The 14,073-nt window shown below is 46.8% G+C and overlaps 1 protein-coding gene across 1 annotated transcript in view; it reads left to right on the plus strand.

Annotated features, from left to right (window-relative positions):
* The window catches only part of COL26A1 (collagen type XXVI alpha 1 chain), a 209,243-nt gene that overhangs the window by 31,322 nt on the left and 163,848 nt on the right, over positions 1 to 14,073 (plus strand). The window contains exon 2 of the mRNA XM_065418468.1: positions 1,126 to 1,248. Within this exon, the coding sequence (XP_065274540.1) occupies positions 1,126 to 1,248 (123 nt within the window). The remainder of the gene's footprint in view (positions 1 to 1,125; positions 1,249 to 14,073) is intronic.

A 14,073-nucleotide genomic window follows, 5' to 3' on the forward strand; every position in this document is an offset into this window, starting at 1 on the left:
TTTAAGTGTTTGCATCAGTACAACTATGTTGGTGTAGTGACAACACTGCAACCCCCCCAGGGTAAAACATCCGAAGGCACCATCCTTCTTGTTCCTCAAAAGCTGATGGCCGTGAACAATATATTTTCTGAAGGGCACCTGCTACCTTAAATACTGAGGCCCAGGATCCTTTTGTGGGCGTCTTGTGCCTGCAAAGCTCCCTCCTGTATTTTGAGCATGAAGGTTACCTTTAGGCTCAATTTGGATGCCTCCCACTGCTCTCCCTGATTTTTGCACTCCGGACAGGTAGGAACGCCAGGACTCATCCGCTGCCTCTGTTCAGATACAAGAGCAAAAATGTGGGCACAGGTTTGGTGAGTGTAGATTGTGTTTGCAAAAGGGAGGCTGCCTGGTTGGATCTAAACACCCCTTAATGAGTTTTTTTTTTCTTTGAGTGGGGATTATTTGAATAACAATTATATTCACTAAGATTAAAAGCAATTATCTAGAAGACAGGAAGGATGCTCTTATCAAACCACTAGACTGGGACTTGGGAGCCCCGGTTTCAATTCCTGGCTATGCCACAGGCTTTCTATATGACTTAATCTCTCTGTGCCTCAGTTTCCCATCTTTAAAGTGGTATCATGCTACCTTTGTCTTGCCTCTTTAGATTGTACACTCTTTGGGGTCAGCAACAGTGTCTGTACAGCACCTTGCAGAAAGTTATTAATAGTAAACCCACAATTATCTGAAAATGTTAAACACCCGAAGTGTAAGGAATTGTTCAGAGTGGAAGGGAGTCAGGGGGAATAATGCCAGAAGTAATGGGATGAAATTAAGGCAAGTAAAATTTAGGCTGAATCTTTGGGAGACTATTGGAAAGACCGTCCTGAGTCTCATCACTTATGATGTCTGAAAGGAGACCAGATAATGCACTGTAGGAAATTCTGGCCTCTGGGGAACAGACAAGATGGTGTATTAGGTTTCTTCTCTCTCTAATTTCTTTGATTAGCTGGCGCAGAAGATCTCCTTGAGACGACGTTTTGAGGATTGCAAATATTTGGGTAAACATAGCTAGCAGTAGACTGATGTATGCTACTAAGCTTGCTGCACTACTGGGATTTAAAGTGTCCTTTTTCTTTGCAGGCACTGGTGTCACTACACAGTTACACGGACAGTCTCCTGTCAAGTGCAGAATGGCTCGGAGACCGTGATCCAGAGGGTTTATCAGAGCTGCCGGTGGCCAGGACCTTGTGCCAACTTAGTGAGGTAAAAGCCCTTAACATCTCGTGTTGTATATTCAAACTGCGGACTGGGCCTTGCACTTCTGATTCAGTTAATGGGTATCTGGGCTAAGCAAAACATGTAGGATTGGGCCGTATGGGGCTGGATTCTGATCTTAGTTAACCCAGAATAAATTGGAAGTAACTCATTGAAGTTAAAGGAGTTGCTCCTGATTTATACTGGTATAACTGAAATCAGTACCCCACCCTATGTCTGTAGCTTTGCTCTGTGTGGCATTTAGCTGTGCAAGCTTCCTCATACAGTTTTATTGAGGCACCTGGCATTACTGACCTGAAATACCACTACTCTGGCTCTCCAAGAACCCCAAGTGCTCTGACCTGCGGTGGGGCTTTTTGATGTGCACCAGAGCCAATGAGGGACTAAGATAAGGCCACCAAACTCATTGTCACGTGAGACCTGTGCCAGGATTGGATTTCATCCTGGTAGGTTCCCAGAGATTATGGGCTAATGCAGGGATGATAAAAGTACTTGATGCTGGGAGCCAGATCTTGCAAGGTGCTCAGAGTTCTTAATTCCCATTGACTTCAGAGCACCTTACAAATTTGAGCTCTCATAAGGTACTCTTCATCCACAGGTCTCCGTGACCTTTACAGAGGTGTGATGTCCAATATCCCCACTTCACAGATCAGAAACCTCAGCACAGAGGTCGTGACTTGCCTAAGGCTTCTTGACTTCCAGGCCTTTGTCCTACCTGCTTGACAATTCTAGTAATCTATTGTGCTGCCTGGCCATCTGCAGCCTTAAATTAGCCAACAAAGTGAATGGAATTATTTATCGCCACTTTGTTACCAACAGCTACAGAACAGGGTTTGAGATAATCTCAAACTTAGTAAAGAAATGTCTTGATGGTAATGTAGGCAGAATATAGTTCCACCCTCTTCAAAAAGCATCCATCAAATACTGAGCTTCACCGATGATAGTATTCGTTGGGAATTTTAATTTTTCACCTTGCTGTTAATGCTCTTGGTTCTCCGTTTTCATTTGGCCACTGGTCAGTCTTACTCAATTTTCATTTATGTGGTTTGGTGTTTGTTTGGTCTTATTTCAACGACTGCCTTATGTGGGACATTTTATATTTTACATTCTTGTGACCAAACTTCTGCTGAGGTTTTAAAATTTCCCAGACCTACCTTTTTTTTTTTTTTGGTGCTCCATTCCTCTTACGAGTGCATGTTAACCTTTAAATACAGTTTTAAAAAAACTTGCCAAATTCTTGCCCATTCTTTTTAAAATGTGAATGAAGCTACACTGCTAACAAATAATCAATCATGTTATTGGATCAACATCCTATCTACATACTTGTAAAGCTACTAATTAAGTAGGCATATTCACTGAAAAGAAAAATGGTATAAAATTGATGTTTATCTATGAAAATTCTAGCAACTATAAACCCAGAGTTTTTTTGTTTTTGGTTTTTTGGTGTTCAGTTTTGTGACATTCTAACTTGGCTGGATGGTTTTCTGTCTTAAGTAATTTTTCTAATAGCCTGAAGACTATTAGCCTGAATTGTTCTGGCTGCTTTATTTGAGGACAGTGAAGAATAGCAATGGAATGATTGGCAAGAGAAAAGCTTAAATTAAAAATGCATAAATTTAAAAATGAGACAAGGTGGGTGAGGTAATGCCTTTTATTGGACCAACTTCGGTTGGTGAGAGAGACAAGGTTTTGAGCTTACACAGAGCTCTTCTTCATGTCACTAAAGACTGAAGAGACCTGAAGGTCTCTGTGTAAGCTCAAAAGCTTGTCTCTCTCACCAACAGAAGTTGGTCCAATATTACCTCACCCACCTTGTGTCTCTAATGTCCGGGGACCCACACCACTACAACACTACATTTAAAAATGTCAGAAGTCTTGGCACTGAAATAGTTTGAGGTTACTGACACTTAAGGTCTCAGTTGGGAGCTGCCTCTCTGGGATGTAACTGCCCAATAGGATTGCCAGGCATCCGATTTTCGACTGGAACGCCTGGTTGAAAAGGTTAGCACCGCTGACCAGGCCATTAAAAGTCCGGTCGGCGGTGCATCAGGGCTAAGGCAGGCTCCATGCATGCCCTGGCTCCCGGAAGCAGCCGGCATGTCCCTGCGGCCCCTAGGCGCAGGGGCGATCAACGAAACTCCGTGCGCTGCCCACACCCTGAGCACTGGCTCCACAGCTCCCATTGGCTGGGAACCGTGGACAATAGGAGCTGCAGGGGTGGCGCCTGTGGGCTCAGACAGCGTGCACTGTGCAGAGCTACCTGGCTGTCCCTGCGCCTAGGAGCCGGACATGCCATCTGCTTCCGGGAGCCACGCGGAGCCAGGTCAGACAGGGAGCCCGCCTTATCCGTGCGGCGCTGTGGATCGGGAGGCGCCTGAGGTAAGCGCCGCCTGGCTGGAGCCCGAACCCCCTCCTGCACCCCAACCCCCTCCCAAGGTTGGAACCCCTTCCTGCACTCAAACTCCCTCCCAGAGCCTGCACTCCCTCCCACACCCCAATCCCAGCCCTGAGCCCCTTCTTGTACCCAAACTTTCTCCCAGAGCCTGTACTCCCTCCTGCACCCCAACCTCAGCCCTGAGCCCCCTCCTGGAGCCCACACCCCAACCCTCTGCCCCAGCCCTGAGCCCACTCCCACACTCTGAACCCCTCTGCTTCAGCCTGGAGCCCCTTCCTGCACCCCAGAGCCTGCACCCCCAGCCCAGAGCCCCCTCCCGCATCCTAACCCTTCATTTCTGGCCCCACCCTGGAGCCCACAACCCCAGCTGGAGACTCTCACCCCATTCCAACCCCCCGCCCCAGCCCAATGAAAGTGAGTGAGGGTGGGGGAGAGAGAGTGAGTGGGGGTGGGGCCTCGGAGAGGGGGTGGGGCAAGGGCAGGGCCTCAGGGAAGGGGCAGGGCACGGGGGTAGGGTGTCAGTTTTCTGCAATTAGAAAGTTGGTAACCCTACTGCCCAATTGCTGGCCTGTGCTCCCAGGACATGGACTAGAACACAAGAAAACTCTCTGTCCAGATTGGTCTTGAGCCATGCTACCTATTGCTTTTTAATTAAGGCAATTTCATGAAATTGTTATCAGGCAGAGATTCCTCCAGGTAGAAACGGACCAGAAGATATATTCTGACATGAACACTGAAATGCTACCCCCCCATCTCTACTGCAATTTGGGGAGAATGCTAGATTCCAAACTGAGTGGCTGGCATGCTTCTTAGGTCACCGCGATACCCTCTGCACTAGGTCATACATCATACCCACCCAGTTTCAATCATACTGGAGGCACAAAAGACACCTAAATGAACCTGAGGCTGTACCAGGCTCTCTGTTTCTTGAGGACCTCCAGAAGGGGGCTGACAGAAGGGACATGAGCCTACCCAGTTATTGACAATGGAAAAACAGGACTAGCACACACCTGCTCCAGGTGGCACATTGTATTCTCAGTTGAAGAGGTCACTGCAGAAAAGGAACGGTTTTGAGAACAAGTGCCATGTCGGCAAAGCCCCTGAGATTCAGAGATGGTAGCTGATTGAGAGGTATCCATTATCTCCATCCGAGGTGCCTCTATTTATTTAATTGGTTGCATTACTTTGATTTTTTTTTTTTTTTTTTGGTGGAGGGTGGGATGATCTCTTATTTACATTTTGATTTTTCACAAGGAGGTAAAAGTAGCCCCTGGAATCAATGGATGCTGACCATTGCCATGAGACAAGAGTGCAACCTTTTGTAACCCAAGCCCAAGAAATGAAGATCAGCTTCTTACAGCTCTCCCTGGGTCACCTGTGTTACGCTGCCTGTCCCTTCAGTTGACCGGAATTCATGATGTCTATAATAGCACCATCTTGTGACTCCCAATAGCATAATTTCCAAGGCAGTTCTTAGTGCTGGCTGAATTTGTGACCTTTTTAGCTGGACAGCCTCATCAGGCAAACAGGCTGGCCTTTGGCCAGGACGTCTCTCAGATTGGGAGTGCTCAAGTCATATGACTGGCGCATCCATCTCTGGCTATCTTGTATAGACTCAGATTTCCTCTCGAACCCGGCCCTGGTAAACTTCTGTGCATCAGTATTGAGACTACGCAGTTGGAGGGCACTCATTCATCTTCTGGTGGCTCTTGTGTTGTGGAACACTATTTAACATGGGCAGACTCAGGCCCCTGCACACTCGAGCGGCCCCCAAGCCCTTTCTTTGTGGCTTGACAGCTCAGCTTGATTTCACAAAGAGACAGATCTGAATCCCAGAGAAAGCTGCTGTGAAGAGCTGCATGTTTGAGCGTGAGCTTTGCTCGATGCGAAAGTGTCCGGACATCTGGGAGTAGAGTGCAGGCCAGTGGTTTCCAGTTGTTTTTGATGAGATCCCATTTATCCTGGTTGGTGGTCTTTCCAGTAGCGGAGTCTCTCTTAAAGTTGCTCTCTCTCTCTCCATAAAATATCTGAAACAGTTTGATGCCCAAGGACTTAATCAGTAATGATGGCCTTTGCTTCACTGCAGGTTTAATTTGTACGGCGACTGTTTTCTTGAACAGCCCGTGTTGAGTTCCCTATCCCTGTTTGCTTTCTATTGTTCCTGTATCTCTCTGCTGCGTTGATTCTTTCTTTCTTTCTTTCTTTCTTTCTTTCTTTCTTTCTTTCTTTCTTTCTTTCTTTCTTTCTTTCTTTCTTTCTTTCTTTCTTTCTTTCTTTCTTTCTTTCTTTCTTTCTTTCTTTCTTTCTTTCTTTCTTTCTTTCTTTCTTTCTTTCTTTCTTTCTTTCTTTCTTTCTTCCCTCCCTCCCTCCCTCCCTCCCTCCCTCCCTCTGCTATTATTTAACACTGTAATCTGCAGGGTACATTCATCACCCTTAGTGATGCTCCTACTGGAGCAGCACCAGTCCACATTCCTGGCTAATGCATGGGGCTGATCACACTCTGCAGGCTAGCTGTATGGAATCTCAGCAACTAGACTGGCCGCAGTACTGTGTTGTGGGAAGTACTGTGTTGTGTGGGAAGTGTCATTCTTTCGGATGAGACATCAAAGAAAGATCTCTTTTGTTGTGCCTGGCAGGTGTCTAGGTGGGGAGGGGGGGAATAATCTTTCTGATTTAACCACTATTGTAGTGCTAAGAAGATCCTCACATCCATGGTACTGTGTGAAGGATCCTTGTTTGTATTGGCAGCTCAGTTTGGTCTCACGATCGTTGTGCTGCCCATAGAGTGCTTCGAGAGACCTTTTCCAAGAAGGAACTTTTATAAATGAATTAATAATGAACTAAAGGGGGTTAATGTAATTAATGCAAATCATCAGGGGGTTATGGAAAATAGATCCTGTCTAACTAACTTGATTTTTTTTTAATGAGATTACAAGTTTGGTTGATAAAGGTATTGACATAAATATGTAGACTTGGCTAAGGCTTTTGACTTGGTACCATGTGACATTTTAATTTAAAAAAACTAGAATGATCTAAAATTAACATGGCGCACATTAAATGGATTAAAAACTGGCTAACTGATAGGTCTCAAAATGTAACTGTAAAATGGGGAATCCTCATCGAACAGGTCTGTTTCCAGTGGGTCCCGTAGGGATCGGTTCTTGGCCCTGTGCTATTTAACATTTTTATCAATGACCTGAAAGAAAACATAAAGTCATCACTGATAACATTTGCATATGACACACAAATTGGGGGAGTGGTAAATAATGAAGAAAGGCCATGGATTCAGAGCAATCTGGGTTGCTTGATAAACAGGGTGCAAGCAAACGATGTGTTTTAGTACGGCTAAATGTGAACATATACATCTAGGTACAAGGAATAAGGGCCATACTTGCGCGATGGGAGACTCTGACCTGGGAAGCGGTGACTCTGAAAAAGATTTGGGGGTTGTAGCGGCTAATAAGCTGAAAATGAGCTTCCAGTGTGATGCTGTGGCCAAGAGAGCTAATGTGATCCTGGGATGCATAAATAGGGGAATCTCACGTAGGAGTTAAGGGGGGGTTATTTTACCTCTGTATTTGGCACTGGCGCAACCACTGCTGGAATACAGTGTCCAGTTCTGGTGCCCGCAATTCAAAAAGGATGTTGTTAAATTGGAGAGGGGGTCAGAGAAGAGCCAGGAGAATGATTATAAGGCGTGTTTTCTAATCCTTTAGCGATAGACTCAAAAGCTCAATTTATTTAGCTTAAAAAAGAGAAGGTTAAGGGGTGACTTAATTACAGCTTATATGTACCTATATAGGGAATACATATTTAATAATGGGCTCTTCAGTGTAGCAGAGAAAGGTCTAACACAATGCAATGGTTAGAAGTTGAAGCTAGACAAATTCAGACTGGAAATAAGGCGTATATTTTTACACTGAGAATAATTAACCATTTGAACAGCTTGCCAAGGGTCATAGTGGACTCCTCATCACTGACCATTTTAAATCGGGATTGGATGTTTTTCTAACATCCTGCTCTAGGAGTTATTGTGGGGAAGGTCTATGGCCTGTGTTATAAAGGACATCAGACTAGATGATCAGAATGGCCCCTTTTGGTCTGAAAATCTGTGAATCTGACAATACTGGACTCCGTCATTCACACCCCTGCTGACTGACATCTCCTCCTTGGTCTTTCGGCTTCTTCCCAGTGATCCCTGGCTTCAGCCTTGTGCAGTACACCTTAATGGTAGAGACACCTCTGTCTTTGCCCTGTCTGAGACCGTGAGGATGGAATGAGGCTCCAGAAACTCTGTATCCTTTAGTACCATTCTCTGGAGGTTGAGGGATTCTTGTCTCTTTTGGGATGCTCTGTGCAAAATTATCCAATACAGCAGGAGTCTTCTTAAACAGAGAAAACAGTAAAGAAACTGTCTGCATATCACACTACTGTGAATACTAGGCAGAGCCCAGTGAGGTAGGCTCCCCTTAGTTTAGTTACAGAGGAAAAACAAAGGCAATCTAGAAATAAATCCCCTCTGTTTCCTGGTCCGCCTCTCCCTGCTGCGTAGAGAAGTCTCTCTATCCCTCCTCTGACCTGCTTATCCAATTCTAGTTGTCAGAGCTCATTACCCTATCAGTGAGAAGTTATATCATTTCCATAGGAGTATTTGATCAAGAATACCATCTGGGGCAAAGCCCACAGTCTTTGTGCCGCATACAAAGACTATTGTCTCCCGTTACCCCTGGGAGGTTTCCCCACCTCCTGGTCTCAGGCATCTAGCACTTCAGAAGCCATTTTCACCTCCACCTCCCTAGACACGTGTTGCCAGTCAAGGTGACTTGACTCCCGATTTGCATGTACATTGGTTTTGGTTGTAGGAGTTAGATGGTGCCCTCGTGCTGAATTGTATCCAGTTTGTCTCAGTGGCCATAGAGGTAGCATGGATTTATCCATTTTCCCTTGCCATGAATAATAAATTGATGTAAAAGGAGTGTAACAGCAGCCCAAGGAGTGATGGGGACCCATCTCTAGTTATAAGGAGGAAGCATGGGTAGATTTGATTGGAGTGATGATAGGGGAATGGAGAAAACCATTAAGCAGATAGCAGCACAGCTCTGGCTTTTTTTCTATTTCTCACAGCTGTGTCTTGATACAACCATTTCATCTTCTTGTTTACAAGTAATGAGCCAAATCTGGCCAAGCTTTCATTCCCTCTATGTCCATGATGGGGAGGTTCACTAGCAAAAACAACTCCTGCCAAAGAAGAAGGCGTCTCTCAATTCTTCAGTGACAGCTGAGGGGGGCATTTCATTAGCGATCCTGCTTCCAAACAGATGTCAGTGTGGCCAGACGGAGGTTTAATCCGTTTCCTGTCACCCGTTCAGATGCTACATTTCTTTTCCTTCTTGCACAAGTTTGGGACCAGTGCCCAGCATTTGACAGGGAAGTATCTGTAGGATCCCCAGTATAGCAGCTCGGGGCGTGTTGCTTCTTGCTATCTACTCGCTTGCTCCTAGGAAGCTGGCAGCTGTGTTTCTTTTGCGTGAGCGTTGTCATCTTGGCTCGGATGGGATGAGCTACTCTGTTCCCACCTCTACCCTAGACTCTCTATTTAGCTTGGAGGCCTGCATTGCTTTGGTGCTGTCTTTGCTGTTGGCTTTTCTCTCAGCAGAGCTCTCTGCTATAAACTTTCTCCATCTGAGCCATGCCATTTGCATTTATGCGTGTCACTGCGGGTGCCTAGATGTTGTGACACCAAAGGGCAGATGGGCCTGGTGGGCGCACCTGATGTGCATATCCATTAATATCCCATGCATCTCTCTTGAGAAGTGAATAAAGTTGCCTGCTTGGGTTGCGTCAGTAAACGATTCCCTGGGGTCCAGCCATCCCATCAGCTGTGCACAACTCCCATCGAAGCCGGTGGCACCTGATGTTTGGCCCTCCCCCTGTGTGACGCATGTGTTAGGGCTCCAAGGGCTGCACTAGGTTGATCGCTTCAGAGCAGTCAGTGCCCTAACTAGGACAGGCTCTCCCCAAAGGCTGATAGAGAAGGATGGTCTCGTGGTTAAGGCACTGGATGGAGACTTGGGAGATCCTGGCTCTGGCACTGACTTCCTGTGTGACCCTGGGCAAATGGCTTTAACCTCAGTTACTCCATGGTAAAATGGAGTAATACTTCCTGGGTCTTGTTTATGTTGTAAGTAAGAGACAGTCTCAAACCACTATGTGCATGTACAGGGCCAAGTGCAGCAGGGTCCTGATCTCGGTTGGGGCCTCCTTGGGTATATCTACACTGCACTGTAAGCCCTGGTGCTGACTCCGGTTTTAGCCCAAGCCCCTTCCATCCACACAGAAAATAGTTTGACTTGGGCCAAGAACCCCCTGGATTTGGGCCTGCTAAGGGGGAGATTCTGAACCGGGTCAGAACCCAGGCATTTTGCAGTATGGATACAGCTCAACTCTGGGTCGGCAGACTCGGGTCTGGAGAGTCGGCCAATGCTATCCCACAGTCCCTTGGGGCTGTTTCCCAACCTTTCAATTCCAGAACTTGCCACTCACTTCCCAGGATCCGGAAGCAACCAGCGGTGCTAGAACAATGTTTATAGAGGGGAGGGGAGCTGAAGGCGGAAATCATGTACTTGGGCTGTGTAGCGGGGTAAACACCCGCTCCAGCCCTGAAGGGGTTGGAAAAGCCCTGCAGAGGGCTGGGGCTGTGTAAAGGGGCAAAACCCCGGCTGATTGGGGAAGTGGCTGTAGCTGGGGCCACGCCCCAAACTGAGCCACTTAGCCTTATAAGAAAGCCAGGCTAGCCAGAGCAGAGGAGTCTTCCTCTGACAGGAGAGAGAGACAGGCCTGGCTGCAGGGAACTCACCGGGGACCTAGAGTGAGGCAGGCCTGGGGAAAGGCCTTGGGGGCTGGGAAGCCCTAGGCCAGCAACTCCCCAGGCTGCAGGGCCTGGTCCTAGGCCCATATAGATATTGGGGTTGCAGAGGGGCAACCTGAGGGTGGGTAAAGGCAGCCAGTCCAAACCCCTTGTTGCCTGTGATGATTGGCTGATAGACTGCAGTCTGCCCCAGGGCGCGGGGGCTAGATGGTGACTGTCAGTAGCCATGACTGAGGCGACATTGGGATAAGGGGTGGGAGTTCCCCTGGGTGGGGAGACCCAGAGAGAGAGTGGGGTACTGCCAGGGGGTCAGTACCTAAGCCAAGGGCACTGGGGTCCGGGAGGGACACGGGGGGCCAACGACAGGCGGGCCACCTGGCCTGCCGAGGGCGCGCCGGTTGCTGGTGAGCTAATTCCCGAGATGACCAGCAGGAGGCGCCGCAGGGGTGAGTCCACGCCTGATTACAGGCTGTTATTACTACTTCAAGCTGAGGGGTGCTGCTGCACCCCTCGTTCCAGCACCTATGGAAGCAATCCCCTGGTTCAAATGCAGCTGCTCATCATTTAGCCCTTCATTTCAACTGGAAACACAGATGCCACAGTACTGCCACTGCTAAAGCCAAGTGCTTGCAAGGTGGTGAGCGGCACAGAGCAAGTCAAATGACCTCGGAGGCCTGGGCGAATACTGGCGAGGCTGGTGTTTGCTATTGCTCATTCAGCAAGGGATACATCGGCCGTTCTAGCTCTCGAGTAGCGCAGCGTATCCTTGTCAAGTGCACAGCAGATACTGGGGGTATAGTGCATCTGGGAAGCCAAGAGGTTTTAGACAGTGGCAGGACAGTCTGCCTTTCCTACAGCTACTTCACTATCCCAGCAAACGTTTCCAAAATGTACAGTTTAGTCCTACTAGTCCCTCCCCCCATGACTGAGCAGCATCGTCTGTCAGGTGTCCTGCTTCTGGGGAATGCAGTTGCAGCAGCCTTGCATCACAGCAGATCGTATAGCTCAGGCTGAGAAGATGGGCCCTTTGACATTGCAGGGGGCATTTAAGTGCCAGAATGAAAGTACCTGTTTTTTTTAGAGTTTAGCAAGGACCGTGGGGCCCAAGCCCTTGTGAAAAGTGCTGTTAACCCATTGACGAGAGCTTTACTTCTACCTCCGCCCCCCTGCACCGCACCCAACCCTGGGGGCAGGGAAGCACCGCTTCCAACACGATGTCTGGTGATGCCATGCTGGGACATGATTTCAGACTGACCTCTATTGATGCCTTTTCTGTAGCACGTCAGGGGTTTTGTGGGATGTCAAGAACAAATTCTGTCAGGCCAACCGAATATCCTTTTTTGACAGGGTAACAAGCCTTGTGGATGGGGGGGAAGCGATAGATGTGATGTATCTCGACTTGAATAAGACTTTTCATACTATCTCATGTGGCCTTCCCATAAACAAACTAGAAAAATATAGCCTAGATGAACCTACTATAAGGCGGGTGGACCACTGGTTGGAAAAGCATACTCAGAGACTAGTTATCAATGGTTCACAGTCAAGCTGGAAGGGCATATTGAGAAGGGTCCTGCAGGGAGCTGTCGTGGGTCCGATTTGATTCAATACCTTCATAAATGATTTGGATAATGGCAGACAGAGTACGCTTATAAAGTTTGTAGATGATTCCAAGCTGGGAGGGGTTGCTAATACTTGGCAGGACAGGATTAGAATTCAAAATGTTCTTGACAAACTGGAGACAATGCAAAGTACTGTACTTAAGAGGGAATAATCAACTACACAAATACAAACTGGGAAATGACTGCCTACGAAGGAGTACTGCAGAAAAGGATGTGGGGGTTACAGTGGAGCACAAACTTTGAGTCAACGGTGTAATACTGTTTTGGAAAAAAAGCGAACGTAATTTGGTGATGTATTAGCAAGAGTATTGTAAGCAAGACATGAGAAGTAATTCTTCCACTCTACTCGGCACTGATAAGGCCTCAACTGAAGTATGGTGTCCAGTTCTGGGTGCCACACTTCTGGAAAGATGTGGAGAAATTGGAAAAAGTCCAGAGGAGAGCAAAGGTCCAGAAAACATGACCTATGAATAAAGATTGAAAAAATTGAGTTTGCTTAGTCTGGAGAGGAGAAGACTGAGGGGAGGCCGATGACAGTCCTCAAGTATGTAAAAGGTTGTTACAAAGAGGAGGGTGATAAATTTCTCCTTAACCACTGTGGACAGAACAAGAAGTAATAGGCTTAAATAGCAGCTAGGGAGATTTAGGTTCAACATTACGAAAAACTTCCTAACTGTTTAAGGTAGTTAAGCAATGGAACAAATTACCTAGGGAGGTTGTGGAATCTTCATTGTTGGGGTTTTTTTAAGAACGGGTTAGATAAATGCTTGTCAGGGTGGGTCTAGGTAATAGTTAGTCCTGCTGCAGTGCGGGGGACTGGACTAGATGACCTCTTGAGGTTCCTTCCAGTCCTAAGATTCTATAATTCTAGGTCTTCTATTCCGATACAGACACAGACCAGGCCTGACTCTGCTTGTCCCATTGTACATGACATGACCACAGACATAGGCGGTATCTTCAATATCTTACTTTAAATGCAACTTCCATAGCTTGCTGATCAATGCAGATCATTCTTGCTATTCAGTAATCTTGAACTCATGCATTTTTTTTTTTAATGTAGCAACTCCTTTTCCACCCAAAATGGGGGACACCATCTTGGTGAATAACAAGATTATCTATTTTAGATATGTGAGTGTGTGTAGCATGTGCCTCAGTTTCTCCATCTGTAAAATCATAGAATCATAGAATATCAGGGTTGGAAGGGACCTCAGGAGGTCATCTAGTCCAACCCCCTGCTCAAAGCAGGACCAATTTCCAACTAAATCATCCCAGCCAGGGCTTTGTCAAGCCGGGCCTTAAAAACCTCCAAGGAAGGAGATTCCACCACCTCCCTAGATAGCACATTCCAGTGTTTCACCACCCTCCTAGTGAAATAGTGTTTCCTCATATCCAACCTAGACCTCCCCCACTGCAACTTGAGACCATTGCTCCTTGTTCTGTCATCTGCCACCACTGAACAGCTGAGCTCCATCCTCTTTGGAACCCCCCTTCAGGTAGTTGAAAGCAGCTATCAAATCCCCGCTCATTCTTCTCTTCTGGAGACTAAACAATCCCAGTTCCCTCAGCCTCTCCTCATAAGTCATGTGCTCCATGGTGGTGATAATGACACTGACCTCCCTTTGTAAAGTGCTTTCCACTCTATTGATGAAGAGTATAGAACAGCTGGGTATCTATCATTATTTTCTATATAAAGAATCTGTTGCTATGTGATCAATAGAGTTGTGGGTGTACATCACGAAAGAATTTGGCCCATACTTTAGTGCTTATGCTCAGTCAACAATGTTTCTCTAGCTGGCATTGCCTCTTCTGAAACTGGGAACCCCTCTGTCTCCTTTCTTTGCCTGTTCAACTGAATAACTCCTATGGACTGATTCAGTGCTTAGAATTGCTATTTGAAGTCCCTTTAGACAGGAAACGCTGATTATGTGTTA

This window comes from Emys orbicularis, chromosome 17 (assembly GCF_028017835.1).
Source record: "Emys orbicularis isolate rEmyOrb1 chromosome 17, rEmyOrb1.hap1, whole genome shotgun sequence".
In the NCBI taxonomy this organism is placed as follows: domain Eukaryota; kingdom Metazoa; phylum Chordata; order Testudines; family Emydidae; genus Emys; species Emys orbicularis.